Below are 12,376 nucleotides of genomic sequence, written 5' to 3'. Positions count from 1 at the left end.
GGCCCCATCTACTGGTAGATAAATTACTTTTTTCACGTGTATGAATAACGTCTACAGCTTGCAGTTCAGTCGCTTACCTAAATTACACCAGGTAGGGACACGGCGTACCTGTGGCCTAGAATTGCATGTATTCATTTTGATCAAATACCAATGCTCACGTAATAAAGTTCTTCCAAATATTATAAAATCGTATCTCCGCTCCGGATAATGTGCAATTACTAGCCCATATACAAGTGTTATACGGCACCAAGGACCAGTCATGTCTTTAGCCCATAACGAGCTGATTGGAACTAATCTCTCTGTCATTGGGCTTTTCCTTTTTTATCTTTTGTTTCTTTCTTACCTCTGCTCCGTTTGGTTCAATCCAGACCCCACCAGAGCATGGGTCAAATTCGATCTCAGCTCCAGAAAAGCCAAGAACAAGTTCATAACGGATGCACTGGGAGTCGTCGAGGCACATTTACGTCTAGTAAGTGACTATAGTCAGGCTTCTCCCTCGAGGCACTAGCCACTGATGAAAATAATCTACTACCTAGTCTGACGTTGCCCGGATAAACACCGATAATGGATACAAGACAGTTCTCTCGCCTAAATTTGCGAAGGAAATTGCCAGAGCTCCTTCGCTCAGCTTCGGCAAGCACATGGACGCTGAATTCCATACCAATATTCCAGCCTTTGCTCCATTCAAACAGTTTCATCCAGACAGCATCTTCCTAGAGGTAATTAGGGTTAAATTGAAAAAAGCTTTAGGTATGCACTCGTACCAATTTTGTGTGTTTACTTCTGATATTTTAATCAGGGAATGCTATGGAACCGCTCTCGGATGAGGCCTCAGTCTCCTTTCAGAGTTATCTTTCAGAAAGCCCAGGTAACTCTCTCATGAAATACTATAATATCATCCGGTCTAATGCGAGATATAGAGTGGCATAATATTCCTCTGAAATATACAATGACTAAAATCATAGCCCAAGTGTCATCCAGAATAATTTTGGGTGAAGGTATCTGCCGAGACCCTGAGTGGCTCCATATCACGACCAACTACACAGTGGACGCTTTCAGGGCGGCAGAAGAACTGAAACTGTGGCCTAAGGCTTTTCGCCCCGCGGTTGCTCGAATGTCTGGGTCCTACCGGAAGGTTCATAAAGGGTTTCAAGCTGCGAAAAACAAAATTGGCCCTCTATTAGAGAAGAGATATAACGAAAAAGCTAAAGCATTACGAGAAGGGGGGTGATACCTTATTATAACGATATGCTGGAATGGTCAGAAGAGACCGCAAATGGCCGCCATTATGACCCCACAGCAGTACAGCTGGCCTTTTCAGTTGCTTCTACACATGCAACAGCCGATATGATAACACAAGCAATCTTTGACCTTGCCGGAAGAGAAGAGCTTGTTCAATCCTTACGGGATGAAACCATTTCGATTGTATCAGGGGAAGGATGGACCAAGACTTCGGTTTCGAAGCTCCAATTGATGGATAGTTTTCTAAAGGAGTCTCAGCGGCTGAAACCAGCTCATATCGGTAGGGGCTACATGGTCAAAGCAGAAATTTGTTGCAATTTCACTGATTTTAAAAATTCTAGCCTCACTGGAACGCGTTGCTGAAGAAACCGTTAAATTAAGTGATGGAACGAAGATCTTGAAAGGCACGTCCCTTATGGTAGCAGATACCTGGATGTGGGATAAGGAATTCTACGAAAATCCGAAGACCTTCGATCCTTACCGTTTTCTAAAAAAGCGACAAGCCACTAGGAGTGGATTTCATGTTTCTCTTGTGTCCTCGTCTCCGGAACATCTTGGTTTCGGTCTCGGCATCCACGGGTGTCCGGGAAGGTTTTTCGCTGCGAACGAGGTTAAACTACTTCTCTGTCATTTTATACTGAAGTACGACTTCAGGCTTGTAGATGACACAGTCCCTAGGCCAAGGAGGTATGGAGTTTCGCTTCTTTCTGATCCTGAAGCAGAAATTTCTATTCGTCGACGTCATGAGGAAATATTGATTGGGAAGATCAAAAGCTAAAAACGATTTCGAGCAAATTGCCAACTCTTTTGTATTTCGGGAGATTTGAGCCAATTAATATCCTGTGATTGATTGTATCTAATTCCCGCCTGAGCCTTTCATCTTCTATCGTTCCAAGTTGCCTTTTCCAAGGAGCCATTGCACTTAACCCACTTGGTGCACTATCTGACATGTTCTACAAGATAGCTCTATAGACCCGAGCCCGTCTAAAGCAAGCTGGGAGACGGTTCAATTGCAAGTTTCAGTCTTGTGATTCGCAGCCGGTACCCGGAAGGCCGAATCCAGCGGTATCAGCACAAGAGAAGATGGCTCCAGCGACGATATTATTTTGTCAGAATTCAACAAGAGATCAAGGGCAATACCACACCAACTTTTCGTGAATCTAGTTGCTGCTTTGGATAAGATTACATTACATTGCTAGCTCAGGGGGGCTGCTTCAGGAATCAAGGCCTGGGAGGCCCTAGAATTAGGATGTAGCTACTATTTGATAGGATGGGTGGGAATTCTGTAGGAGCTCAAGATCTTTGGCGTCAATATTGTGAGTACCCGAGTTTTCGGTATGGGATAAACCGCACGGTCAAAACCATCATCTCATTTTGAAAATGGTTGCCTCGGGTAGAGAAGTTCAGGTGATATGGCTCGAACTGCGTGCTCTTCCAGAGGGATAACCTCAACAAGAGCGATGTGAGAGACCAAACGAAATTCTTGATTACCCTTCCCGGTATGGGAAGGACACTAGCTAATACTAGCTAACGTAATTTAACGTTAAAAGTACCACGCCTTCCAACATGCTTGAGATAATATGTCGGACCCATTCAGTCGGGAGTGGAAATAACCCCAGCACTTCAACCAACAAGTCCATTGCTTTGTGGTCGTGGGCTGTATCTCGCAAATAGAAGGTGGTCAGGTTGAAACTAGCAAATGAACTTGGAATAGTTGTTGTTCTGAGAGAGTGAATTTGTCAATTGATTTACAGTGTGGTCTGATACTTTAGCCCGAACGAGGCGGAAGATCGGTGTGTCATGTAGCACTTTCTTGGTCCGAACGACATCAAGGCCGGCTGGCCCAATGGCAAGGCGCTTGACTACGAATCAAGAGATTGCAGGTTCGACCCCTGCGTCGGTCAATTTTTTGCTCTTTTTTCTTTTAGATGATAAAGCATTTTTGCTTCTTCTACATCTGAGTGTATGTTGTGAAGGTTTTTGGGGTATGATAACATGACGTTGGTTTAAGAATCTCCGAGGAACTGTCTACCAGCATTCGTTCCAACATCAGCATCAGATATGTACCGTAAGAGCTAAAAGGGTGATTATATGTAGCAATTAGGCCTGGGATTACAGAATTAGAAAATCCGTTTTCTATTATTGGCTGAACTTACGAAAAACCAGGCAACGTAACGGACTTGCTCAAGTAGTGGCGAACAAACCATTTCGTCGGTGCGGCACCATCCTCCTCAAAAGCAGAAAAGCGACAAGCATTGTTGCTTGCTTTGAGGATGACTTCTTCGCAGTATTTTGGTTTATCCGAGGCATATTAACCGGTTATTTTAGCAAACGTGAGGTAATTGTAATGGTGGTTGGTGAGAAAATGACAGCCAAGGCGCCATGTAAAACCCCACTCGTCGATGGATATATATTTGTCCTCAAATATTCTGCAAATTTCTAGGTCGGAGTTCCCTGCACCAGAAATGAAACCCTATACTTAGAGGGGTCTTCTCATATTTATGGATAACCCAATTGGTTGATTATTTTCCCACTGAAAGTATCGAGAATACTCGGTCGGATTTTTTTGTTCATGGATTTCCGTTATACAATAATGTCTAAAAGCATTAATCAGTCACTAAACTGGCTTCTCTTTCCATCTAAGATGCTATGGCCGAGTGGTCTAAGGCGCTTGACTAGAATTACGACCCTTTGGTCTGATACTACTTATCAAGTCCGTTCGCGGGCGGCGGTTCAAATCCGCCTGGCATCGATTTTATTTTTGCATTCCTGCGAAAATTTTTGGTACTGAAATCTGCAGCCGCTAAGCGAGTGGTGTTGTGGGTCAACGTTGCGGATAGTCCGAGGTGGCTAGAACATGAGTGGTGGGAAAATCAATAATCCGCCAACGGTATAAATATGCAGCTAAGAGCACAAGGGCGTGAGGGAAAGCACTAGTTTCTTTATCATCATTATTTCAATCACAAGAAAGGCACCTCTTGCAAGGCCTGAAAAGAAATACCTGTGGAGAGGGCCGTGTTCCGCACGGAAACTTAACATGACTGACCATAAGCTCAATTTCCGAAGTAGAGATGGGCTGGACACCGGTTACGGCCGCTAGAAAAAACAAATATAGACAGTCAAAACCATCAATGGCGATGGTGGAAACAGTAAATCAGCCGGAGGTGGTCAAAGAGCTCAAGTAACAGCTGTGGTCGACAAAACGTGCGTACACATTTTGCATCCGATGAATGCTGGACTAGCGTCGTGGAAGGTAGTGTTGCACATAAGGGGGAAGTAAACGCGACAAGAAATTTATGTGACCAGAGACCATCTGCCAAGCAGTGCACAAAAGCAGCGTTCATTTATCTCCCAATGGAACTCTAAGTGTATTTCGTATTTTGTCGAGGTGGTATTTGGTACCTCGTCTGGACAGGATTACTCAAGCTTACACACATCCACTTCTTTACTCTACTGGGCACTAAATTTGGATGATTGCACCAAGAGAATCCAGTGGTCATATCTCATTATTCGTAGCAATAGCATCTCAAGAATAAGACCCCAACCAACACTTGGCCTTATTGATTCCATACATGAATGGATGCTCATTGGTACTGCGATGCAGTAATGCAATAGGAATGCAAATAGAATTGCAATGCAATTGAGTCCGCGGAAATATGCTCTGGCAGAGAAATGCAGAGATCCACAGGACATACATTGTCCATGAAATAGAAATCCATGTTCTTATGGCTTGCAAATGATCTTTGATCTTCATTGTCATGTCATGCAAGATAAGCTTATCAGTTCAGTCCACGGGTCCAGAGCGGAGATCTCATCTGATCTAGTCTGAGATCAGATCAGATCTTGACGGAAGTGATCCAGCTCCAGGATGGACGTTGTCGGGTGGTGGCATCGGGGTGCGTTCATCGATGTCTTTTTGGGCTTCTGCTCTCCTCGCTCCTCGTCTCTCCTCAACTCGTGCATCACAACTCGTTCTCCCTCCCCCCTCGCCGTTCTCTTCTCTCTCCAAAAACATCATTATCACCCCCGCCCTGCCGCGGCGCGAAGCCGGCTCACCCGCGGCGTAGGGCTTTTTTTTAGTATTTCATATTATTTCGCTTTCGCATCAAAAACACCCCCACAAACTTCGGTGAAAAGCAAGGCATACAAAAAGGAAGCGATGACCGAGTGCGAGTGCAAGTCCCACGACACCTCGATCCAGGCGTACAGCGTGGCAGTGATAGACACCAAGTCAGAGTCTAGGTTTTAGGGGTCACAAAAACCTCAACTGACTCTCTGTCTGCTTTTTTACCTGCGAACAACAATACCCTGGCGACGGACACCGCTGCGTGCGGCGCGGTACTCCTCATCACTTTCCTCAGACTCGGAGCAGCTCGCCTCACTCGACTCCGTGACGTACCCGCAACGCGAGCCGCCACAGTCAAGCTTGACGCGGTCACCCTTGCGGGTGATCCCGTAGCGCTCGCAGCGGCACTGCACGGGAGGATCGCTCATAGAAGACAGCGACGAGGGCGACGTCGAGCCTGAGGAGCGGGACGACAACGAGGACCCCGCCGAGCTGGGCGGGCTGTTGGACAACGAATACTCGTCCGACAGGCGGGACCCGGCAAAGCGGCGGGTAAGGTCATCGACGGTAGGCGTGTACTCTGCCTCACGAAGTTGGCGCGAGGCGTAGGGCTTGCTCGGCTTGGGGTGCTGGATCTTGGAGGGCGAGAGGGCGCGGCCAGTCGCCACGCTGGTAGAGCCGCGGCGGGTCTTGGGGGCGCTGCGTCCGCTGCTGGACTTGCCGCCAGGCACGTCGAGGATGTTGAGCTTACGGCCGGTGGTCGGCTCGACAGTGTACTCGACGGCGGGGTCGTGCGAGACGTGGTATCCGTCCATGATGTAGTAATACCAATAGCGTCCGCCGAGCTGCAGCATGGAGGTTTGGAAGCGAAACTTGCCCATCCAGGCACCTGGCTTGTCTTCAGCAGAGAGGGGCAACTGGCGCGAGTAGTTGTCCCAGGAGCCAACGAGGTGGACGGTCTTGACGTTGGACGAGGTCCGGAGGGAGAACTTGAGTTGGACGGCGGCCATGGTGAATGATGCCAAAAAGACGAAAATGGGTAATAAATATGAATATGAATAAGCGTGAATAGAAATATAGACACGGACGTTGTCGTGGAAATGTAGCGGCGCAAAAGAAGAGTCGGGCGACTCTGGTTTTGATCTGTTCTCGGTGGAACCAGCCCACAACAACAAGAAAAAGAAATAGGAATCGAAATTCCGAGCGAGATTAAAATTAACAGTGGATTTGTTGATAGAGCTGAAACAGCAAGGCAACACGATCGACCGGCGAAGTGTTGCGAGAGGCGGAAGGCACTTGCTGTGGGGGGATTGAAGGATTCGAGAGAAATCCGAAGCACAAGGCAGAATAGATCGGGGCAGGGCACAGTACAGAGAGAGCACAGCTCGTTCTGTATTGGACGGGGGATCAAATTGGGGTTTTGGGGGTTGGGTTGGTGGTGGCTTGGGGAATAGAATTAGAATAGAAGTATAGAGTGGGCAAGAAACAGAAAACAAAGAACCTAACAGCCAGTGTCAGGATTTCAACTCGAAGGGGCAGCTCTAACAACAAATGCTCGCTGGAGAAGAAAGGAAGAAGTCTGCCTGGGCGGCAGGGGGGATCTTTTAAGAGAATCGAATGGATCAGCGCTGCAGAAAGGCCGGGCCTGCTCTGCTGGCCCTGGCGGGGCCATGAAAGTATGAACGCGGGCGGTTAGTTTGGCGATGTGATTGGCGGGGCTGGGGGGTGCGTCGTGATGGGCCATCAACAGCGGGCGGGCCAACCAGCACGCATCATTTGACGCTGGCCGTGAGACGTCGGGAGGGGCAACGAGGACAATCAAGTCACATCAACTCGGGTCCAGTCACTACCCCCGAGAGAGCTAGTCACATCTGCCCCTCTCCTCGAATCAGCCGCATGGATCCCCCATGGTCTTCTGCCGGCCATTCCTCGCCATCATCCGTGCAGGAGAGATACCACCGCTACCCACACCTCGAGACGTGGCCGGACGTCATGCTTCTACACGACGCCTCCCAATATGATCATGACCATCATCTGCATGTCGTGCGGGCAGCCTCTGCACCGAACCGGCCTCATTAGAAAATACCCGGTTCACAGCGCTGCTCTACTCCGCCTTCACGTCTCACACATCCACCTCTAATCACCCCTCTGCGTCTGCTCCTGGTATGGCAGTGAGATCGATAAACAATCAGCCTAGGAAGGGTGCGTCGGCCGAAGCCCTCGCCGACGGGGACTATACGCAACTCCCGAGTACCCCAGCGAGGGTCAGGGCCCCTGCGCCCGGCCTGCGCACAGTCCACGATCCAGACGGGCGGGCGCGCTCATAACCGGGAAAATTCGCCGACTTGCTGCAGCTCCAAAAACGAACATGGATGTGGACATCCCAGCACGTCCAGACGACAGGTCTTGGCCTGATTCTCCCTATGTTTATCTTCATGGTCGATTCTATTTCCCGTCTGACACGGTCAGTGTGAGACATGCATCCCTGAACCTCCCGCATGCACGGGAAAGAATGCCCGTGCCGGGCTCTCCGTCGTCCCGCCCGCCCAGCTTGGTCTGATCTGATCCCTCGCCAGCCTGCAGCGTCCTTCACATTTGCATCCACGCGCGACCCCGGGGTTACCACAGGAACTGACCCGCATGGGGCGAATGTGCCGATGGGCCTGCCCTCATGCACGAAATCCCCAATCTGCCGCAAAACGGTCGCTTGGGGCCCTCATCCACATCCGGTCCTCCTTCCTTACGCGTTTCTCTGGTCTGCTGTTGTTAGTAAATCCGGCGCCAATGCCCATGAGAGGTACGGGAAAGATGGGTCAACGATCCCGCGTATTGCCCCGCGTTGGTATACCCCCATTATGGGAGGAGCTGCGGGGTGATTTTGACATTGATTATCTGTCAAGAGCTGAAACTGGGCGATTAAAGCGATAGTAATGTTGACGGCCTGACCGAACCACTACCTACACAACGGAATATTGTCGCTTCTTGCTAAAGTTACATAGGTGAATGTCGAGCTTACGCCTACCTCCGCTCCGCTAGGTAGAAGTCAAGCGGCTCAGGACCCTTCATCATCGTGGGATATATATAAGTACGGCAGCTAGTAATATCCTCCACCCGTATACTTCCTGCCGAATAGATAATCAGATTCAAGTAGGCATGGATGACTATCACAAGCCTCCAATGCTTTACAGCCGAGCCAAGAGCCGGGTATACATCCTGTTGATGGCCCATGGGCGTGTAATCCCGTTTCGCTGGGCAAGTAATTGGTGCACGCCAGTCAGGCCCGCATTGATCCCACTTAAACATATATTCGAACCCTTAGGTATTTTGTAACTCCGTATACAAAAGTGACGAAACCTAGCCAGCACCAGGAAGGAATCTGACCTACCTAACAATGGAAAGTGTATGAAAAGACATGTAAAAATTTCAATATTGGTAATCTTTTTCATCTACTGCTAGACAAGCGTTCCATTTCTTCAATTGACTGTCCGCCATTCTTTCTGTTCCTCTCTCAACGATGCTAATTCGGATTGAGTTCACTCTAATTTCTAAGAAGGGCGCTCCCAATATGAGCAGCCAATCAGCTCCCAAGCGACCTATCCGCTCCAGCATCATTGGTCTAGTGGTAGAATTCGTCGTTGCCATCGACGAGGCCCGTGTTCGATTCACGGATGATGCACATCCTTTTTGTCTTTTTGCTCTTCTTGTCTTTGAAAAATGTGAAAGAAGCACAATAGCTGTTGATGAAGAGGAGGGGAAGGAGATTGAGGCATGCCAGAACAATTTATTGAAGTGGTGTAGCAGGTCCTGGCAGATACCTAGTCCCGGTACGGCCAACCCAACCACAGAGGAACATCGCGCAGAACAATCCAGCTTAATCCAAGCAACAAGTTTTTCCCAAAACCGTTTTCATATATCCACGCCCATTTCCTGGAGAATATGAGTGGATCAAACTAAGAGATGACACATTGTACGACTTTGTGGAGCATGTGAGTTCCCGGAACTTCTTGTCGCAGTCCGGAGGCCATGCCCAGACTCCCAATGCGCTTCGCGCCCCTCCCCACCTTCTGAAACTGAGAACCAGGCCCCGCACAGATCAAATAACCCAAGCCATAGATTTTCATCCAGATGGAAGTAGTCTCTCGGCAAGCAGAGTTGTTGGATCAAATAAATCTTACCAGTTCTAGGCTTTGGCGGCCCCCTACGAAGGACAATAGCGGCCACTTCAAAAATGCACAATTATGCATATTCTAGACTGGTAGAAAGTTTAGATAACTAAATTACAATTACAGCGCCTATATTTATTCATGTACCAAGTACGTAAATTCTGTTATGAACTATGTCTTGGCTGTCTTGGCTGCTAGCGACCATAGATATGCACTATGCGGCTTTATACAAACGCCTAGGATAGGCTCCTCACCGGAGTCGTGGTAGTATAATGCACGAAGCCGAAGGCCGAAGTGTTTTATACACCGCTTGGTATATCTGGTATCTTTCCCTATAGAGCTGAAGTAGTGGATATTTAGGGTCAAAGCTAATGCCTATAAGCCTTGCTGTAGTCTTCGAAGGAGTTCTTGGTCAAAGGAAGGTTGATAATCTTGAACGTCAAGATAGTAGTAGTTTATAATTAGCTTCCCTAGGATGTTGTTTAACTAGTGAGACTATCGCGATAGGGGTAATAAGTAGAAAGTGGAGAATCTATATTTTTATGGGAAAGATAGTGTAATGAACGATTCCTGCATTATAGAGCGGTCCCTGGGCGGTCTAGAATATGCCTACTTTATGCATTTTCGAAGTGGCCGCTATTGTTCTCTGTTAACACACGCCCACACCCTTCCCCCCCCAAAACCCAACTCCCCCACCGTAGTGTGCGTAGGTAATGGGCCATATTGAACTCATGGGACTCATACGTGGGAGCTGCCGCCACCTTACTCCCCTGGGGACTCCAAGGTACTGGGAGCACCAAAACTTATGTCAGGTTGCTTCTATAGACTTGAGCCTTGTTGGATAATTGACCGCTCTAATATTATTGAATGATTTTCTTTTTTGTTGGACAATAACACATATCACATATCATTATTTCAACCGGCAATCTCATTGGTGTTTGGCATAATCTCATTGGTTTTTGGCATATCTCACTTCAAACTTGTCGCGATCAGAGTCTCCATAGAGGAAAGCAGATCATGTACACGGTTTGCATTGGTCTTAAGCGACAAAGTTTCTTGACGTTCAAAGGGGGCCAGACTGACCTGATTGCAGCCAATAACGTAGAATCTTACATAGTGCCCGATGACAACAAGCCCATAAACAGGAATGTTGCTCTTTCTGTGACCCCACTTGTTGATATTCCGCTGCAACTGATCGTGAGCTTCCCTCCACGCCTGTAGAGTAATGTTGCCTCCGCTGGAAGGAGCGCGCTTGGCCTCCAAAAACAGCACTTTGTAGATTTCCCGACGGAGTAACCCGGTGACAAGTAGGTCGACGGCGCCGAGCCCGCTCTCTGAGGCATATGGCTCCCTTTCTATGCCATAATTTTCCTCGAGGGGGAAGTAATGCCGCAGGATCTGGGTCCACAGGTGTTTCACACGATCTTCAAGGCAGCCAGGCACAACATTCTGCAAGTACTTCTTGATAATCTGATGCTCAAGGAACTATGATTAATAACTCGTTAGTACAATCTCTTTTCAATCAAGAAACATGTAAATACAGGTTCAGAAGGCGCCATTGTGAGGCTAGGAAAGTGGTTGATAGAGTTTGTTCGAAGAGACAAGACTCGGGATGGAAAGGGCTTGCATGCGATATCGTTCGGAATAGTCGAAACTTCTTAGCTACGAAGGTCTTAAATATACTGTAAAGATCCTTCGCTGGAGAATGATGTGCCTCGCTTGGTACTGGCTAGGCAGTAGTGTAGGCTCCAAATGGGAAGTGATGTTGCCTTGCTTGGTGCTGGATAGGCACCAGTGCAGGCTCCATTAAGGATAGCACATTCAATTCACCGACATTGTTCTCGGTTCTACATGGTACGAGAATGATTAATTCTAATAGGTGGTGCATGTAGAAAGTTCAAAAAAATTCACGTTCTGGAATCTGAAGGTCTTTGGTTTGTTCCAGTGTTTCTCTAAGAAGGTCATACAATATTCAACCCCCCAATTACCGTTTTGGGAAATCACTTCTTATACCGAAATTCTACTATCTTTTGCTATGCCACTCTAGTCTCTACCACGATGTACATTTCACACGCCTGCCATATCTGCCACGCTGATATTAAATCCCCCTTTCTTCTCTGTCATCGCCATCTTGTTTCGCCCTCTGGTATATCCACCGCATCTCCTCGGGCAGTTTGGACTAGCGCCATAATATAAGTATGAACTCGACCGCCATCAAGCGCTCACAATACCTCTTCGGTAGCAAATATGATGACTCTGATTGGGCATATTTGAATATTAAGCGATTGCTAGTTTCTGTTGTGTCCAGTAAGATCCAACAGCTTGTTAAACTTGACAGAGCTAGATAGTATGTCTCAATGTCTCTAGGTTGTAGGGAGAGCCCAGATTGATATTGAGCTAAGCCTTTGATGCAGGCTATATACACTGTAAACCTTTTGGAACTTTTGGCTGATTATCACCGTCTGGCCCCAGACCCTCAATTCGTTTAGGACAATGCTGCTGCATACAAATGACTGCTTAATGCATAGGCAGCTTATTCATATTCTACTTACACTCACAGGTTGACCCAGGAGTTGACCCGCTCCTATAGCATGTGCAGTACTTCGACCCCGGCACCACCGTGCAGTCTATCTTGCCCATTTGTCCGCGATCCACCTTTCCGTTGACTCCATCTACCCCTGGCTCACGATTTCCACAGTGAAAGCCTCTCCTGGGATCTTGGCGACTGAATACTGGAGGAACGTGGTAATACTGTCCTCGAGGAGAACTTCAGGGCTCGGTGGTCGAGTTTCGGTCGCGTTGTGCAGAACGTCAGGCTGAGCGACCAGTTGTGAGCCTTTCAGCCAATCTCCAAGTCCAGGGCACTCATCCTAACTCCAGAATCAGGATGCCCCCGAGGGACATG

At 48.0% G+C, this 12,376-nt stretch overlaps 3 protein-coding genes across 3 annotated transcripts; 1 reads left to right on the top strand and 2 right to left on the bottom strand.

Moving 5' to 3' along the window:
* Positions 1-379: 379 nt before the first annotated feature.
* N7482_001515 (uncharacterized protein) lies at positions 380-1,231 on the top strand (the record flags this gene model as incomplete). Its single annotated transcript, XM_056683640.1, has 4 exons — positions 380-469; positions 537-719; positions 800-868; positions 923-1,231. Coding segments are annotated over 4 exons (651 nt in total), but the record flags the coding sequence as incomplete, so codon positions are not given.
* A 4,298-nt stretch (positions 1,232-5,529) lies between these two features.
* Positions 5,530-6,318, bottom strand: esdC (GTP-binding protein EsdC; the record flags this gene model as incomplete). The annotated part of the gene is made up of 1 exon (XM_056683639.1): positions 5,530-6,318. One exon carries the CDS (start codon positions 6,316-6,318, stop codon positions 5,530-5,532), a length of 789 nt encoding a protein of 262 aa, XP_056547245.1.
* Positions 6,319-10,440: 4,122 nt separating this feature from the next.
* On the bottom strand, positions 10,441-11,030 carry N7482_001513 (uncharacterized protein; the record flags this gene model as incomplete). The annotated part of the gene is made up of 2 exons (XM_056683638.1): positions 10,441-10,956; positions 11,013-11,030. The coding sequence occupies 2 exons, from the start codon at positions 11,028-11,030 to the stop codon at positions 10,441-10,443; spliced, it is 534 nt and encodes a 177-aa protein (XP_056547244.1).
* Between the last annotated feature and the right edge of the window lie 1,346 nt (positions 11,031-12,376).

Source organism: Penicillium canariense (assembly GCF_028826845.1).
Source record: "Penicillium canariense strain IBT 26290 chromosome Unknown utg000001l_segment0_segment0, whole genome shotgun sequence".
Taxonomy (NCBI): Eukaryota; Fungi; Ascomycota; class Eurotiomycetes; order Eurotiales; family Aspergillaceae; genus Penicillium; species Penicillium canariense.
This window is presented reverse-complemented; position numbering and strand designations above follow the sequence as displayed.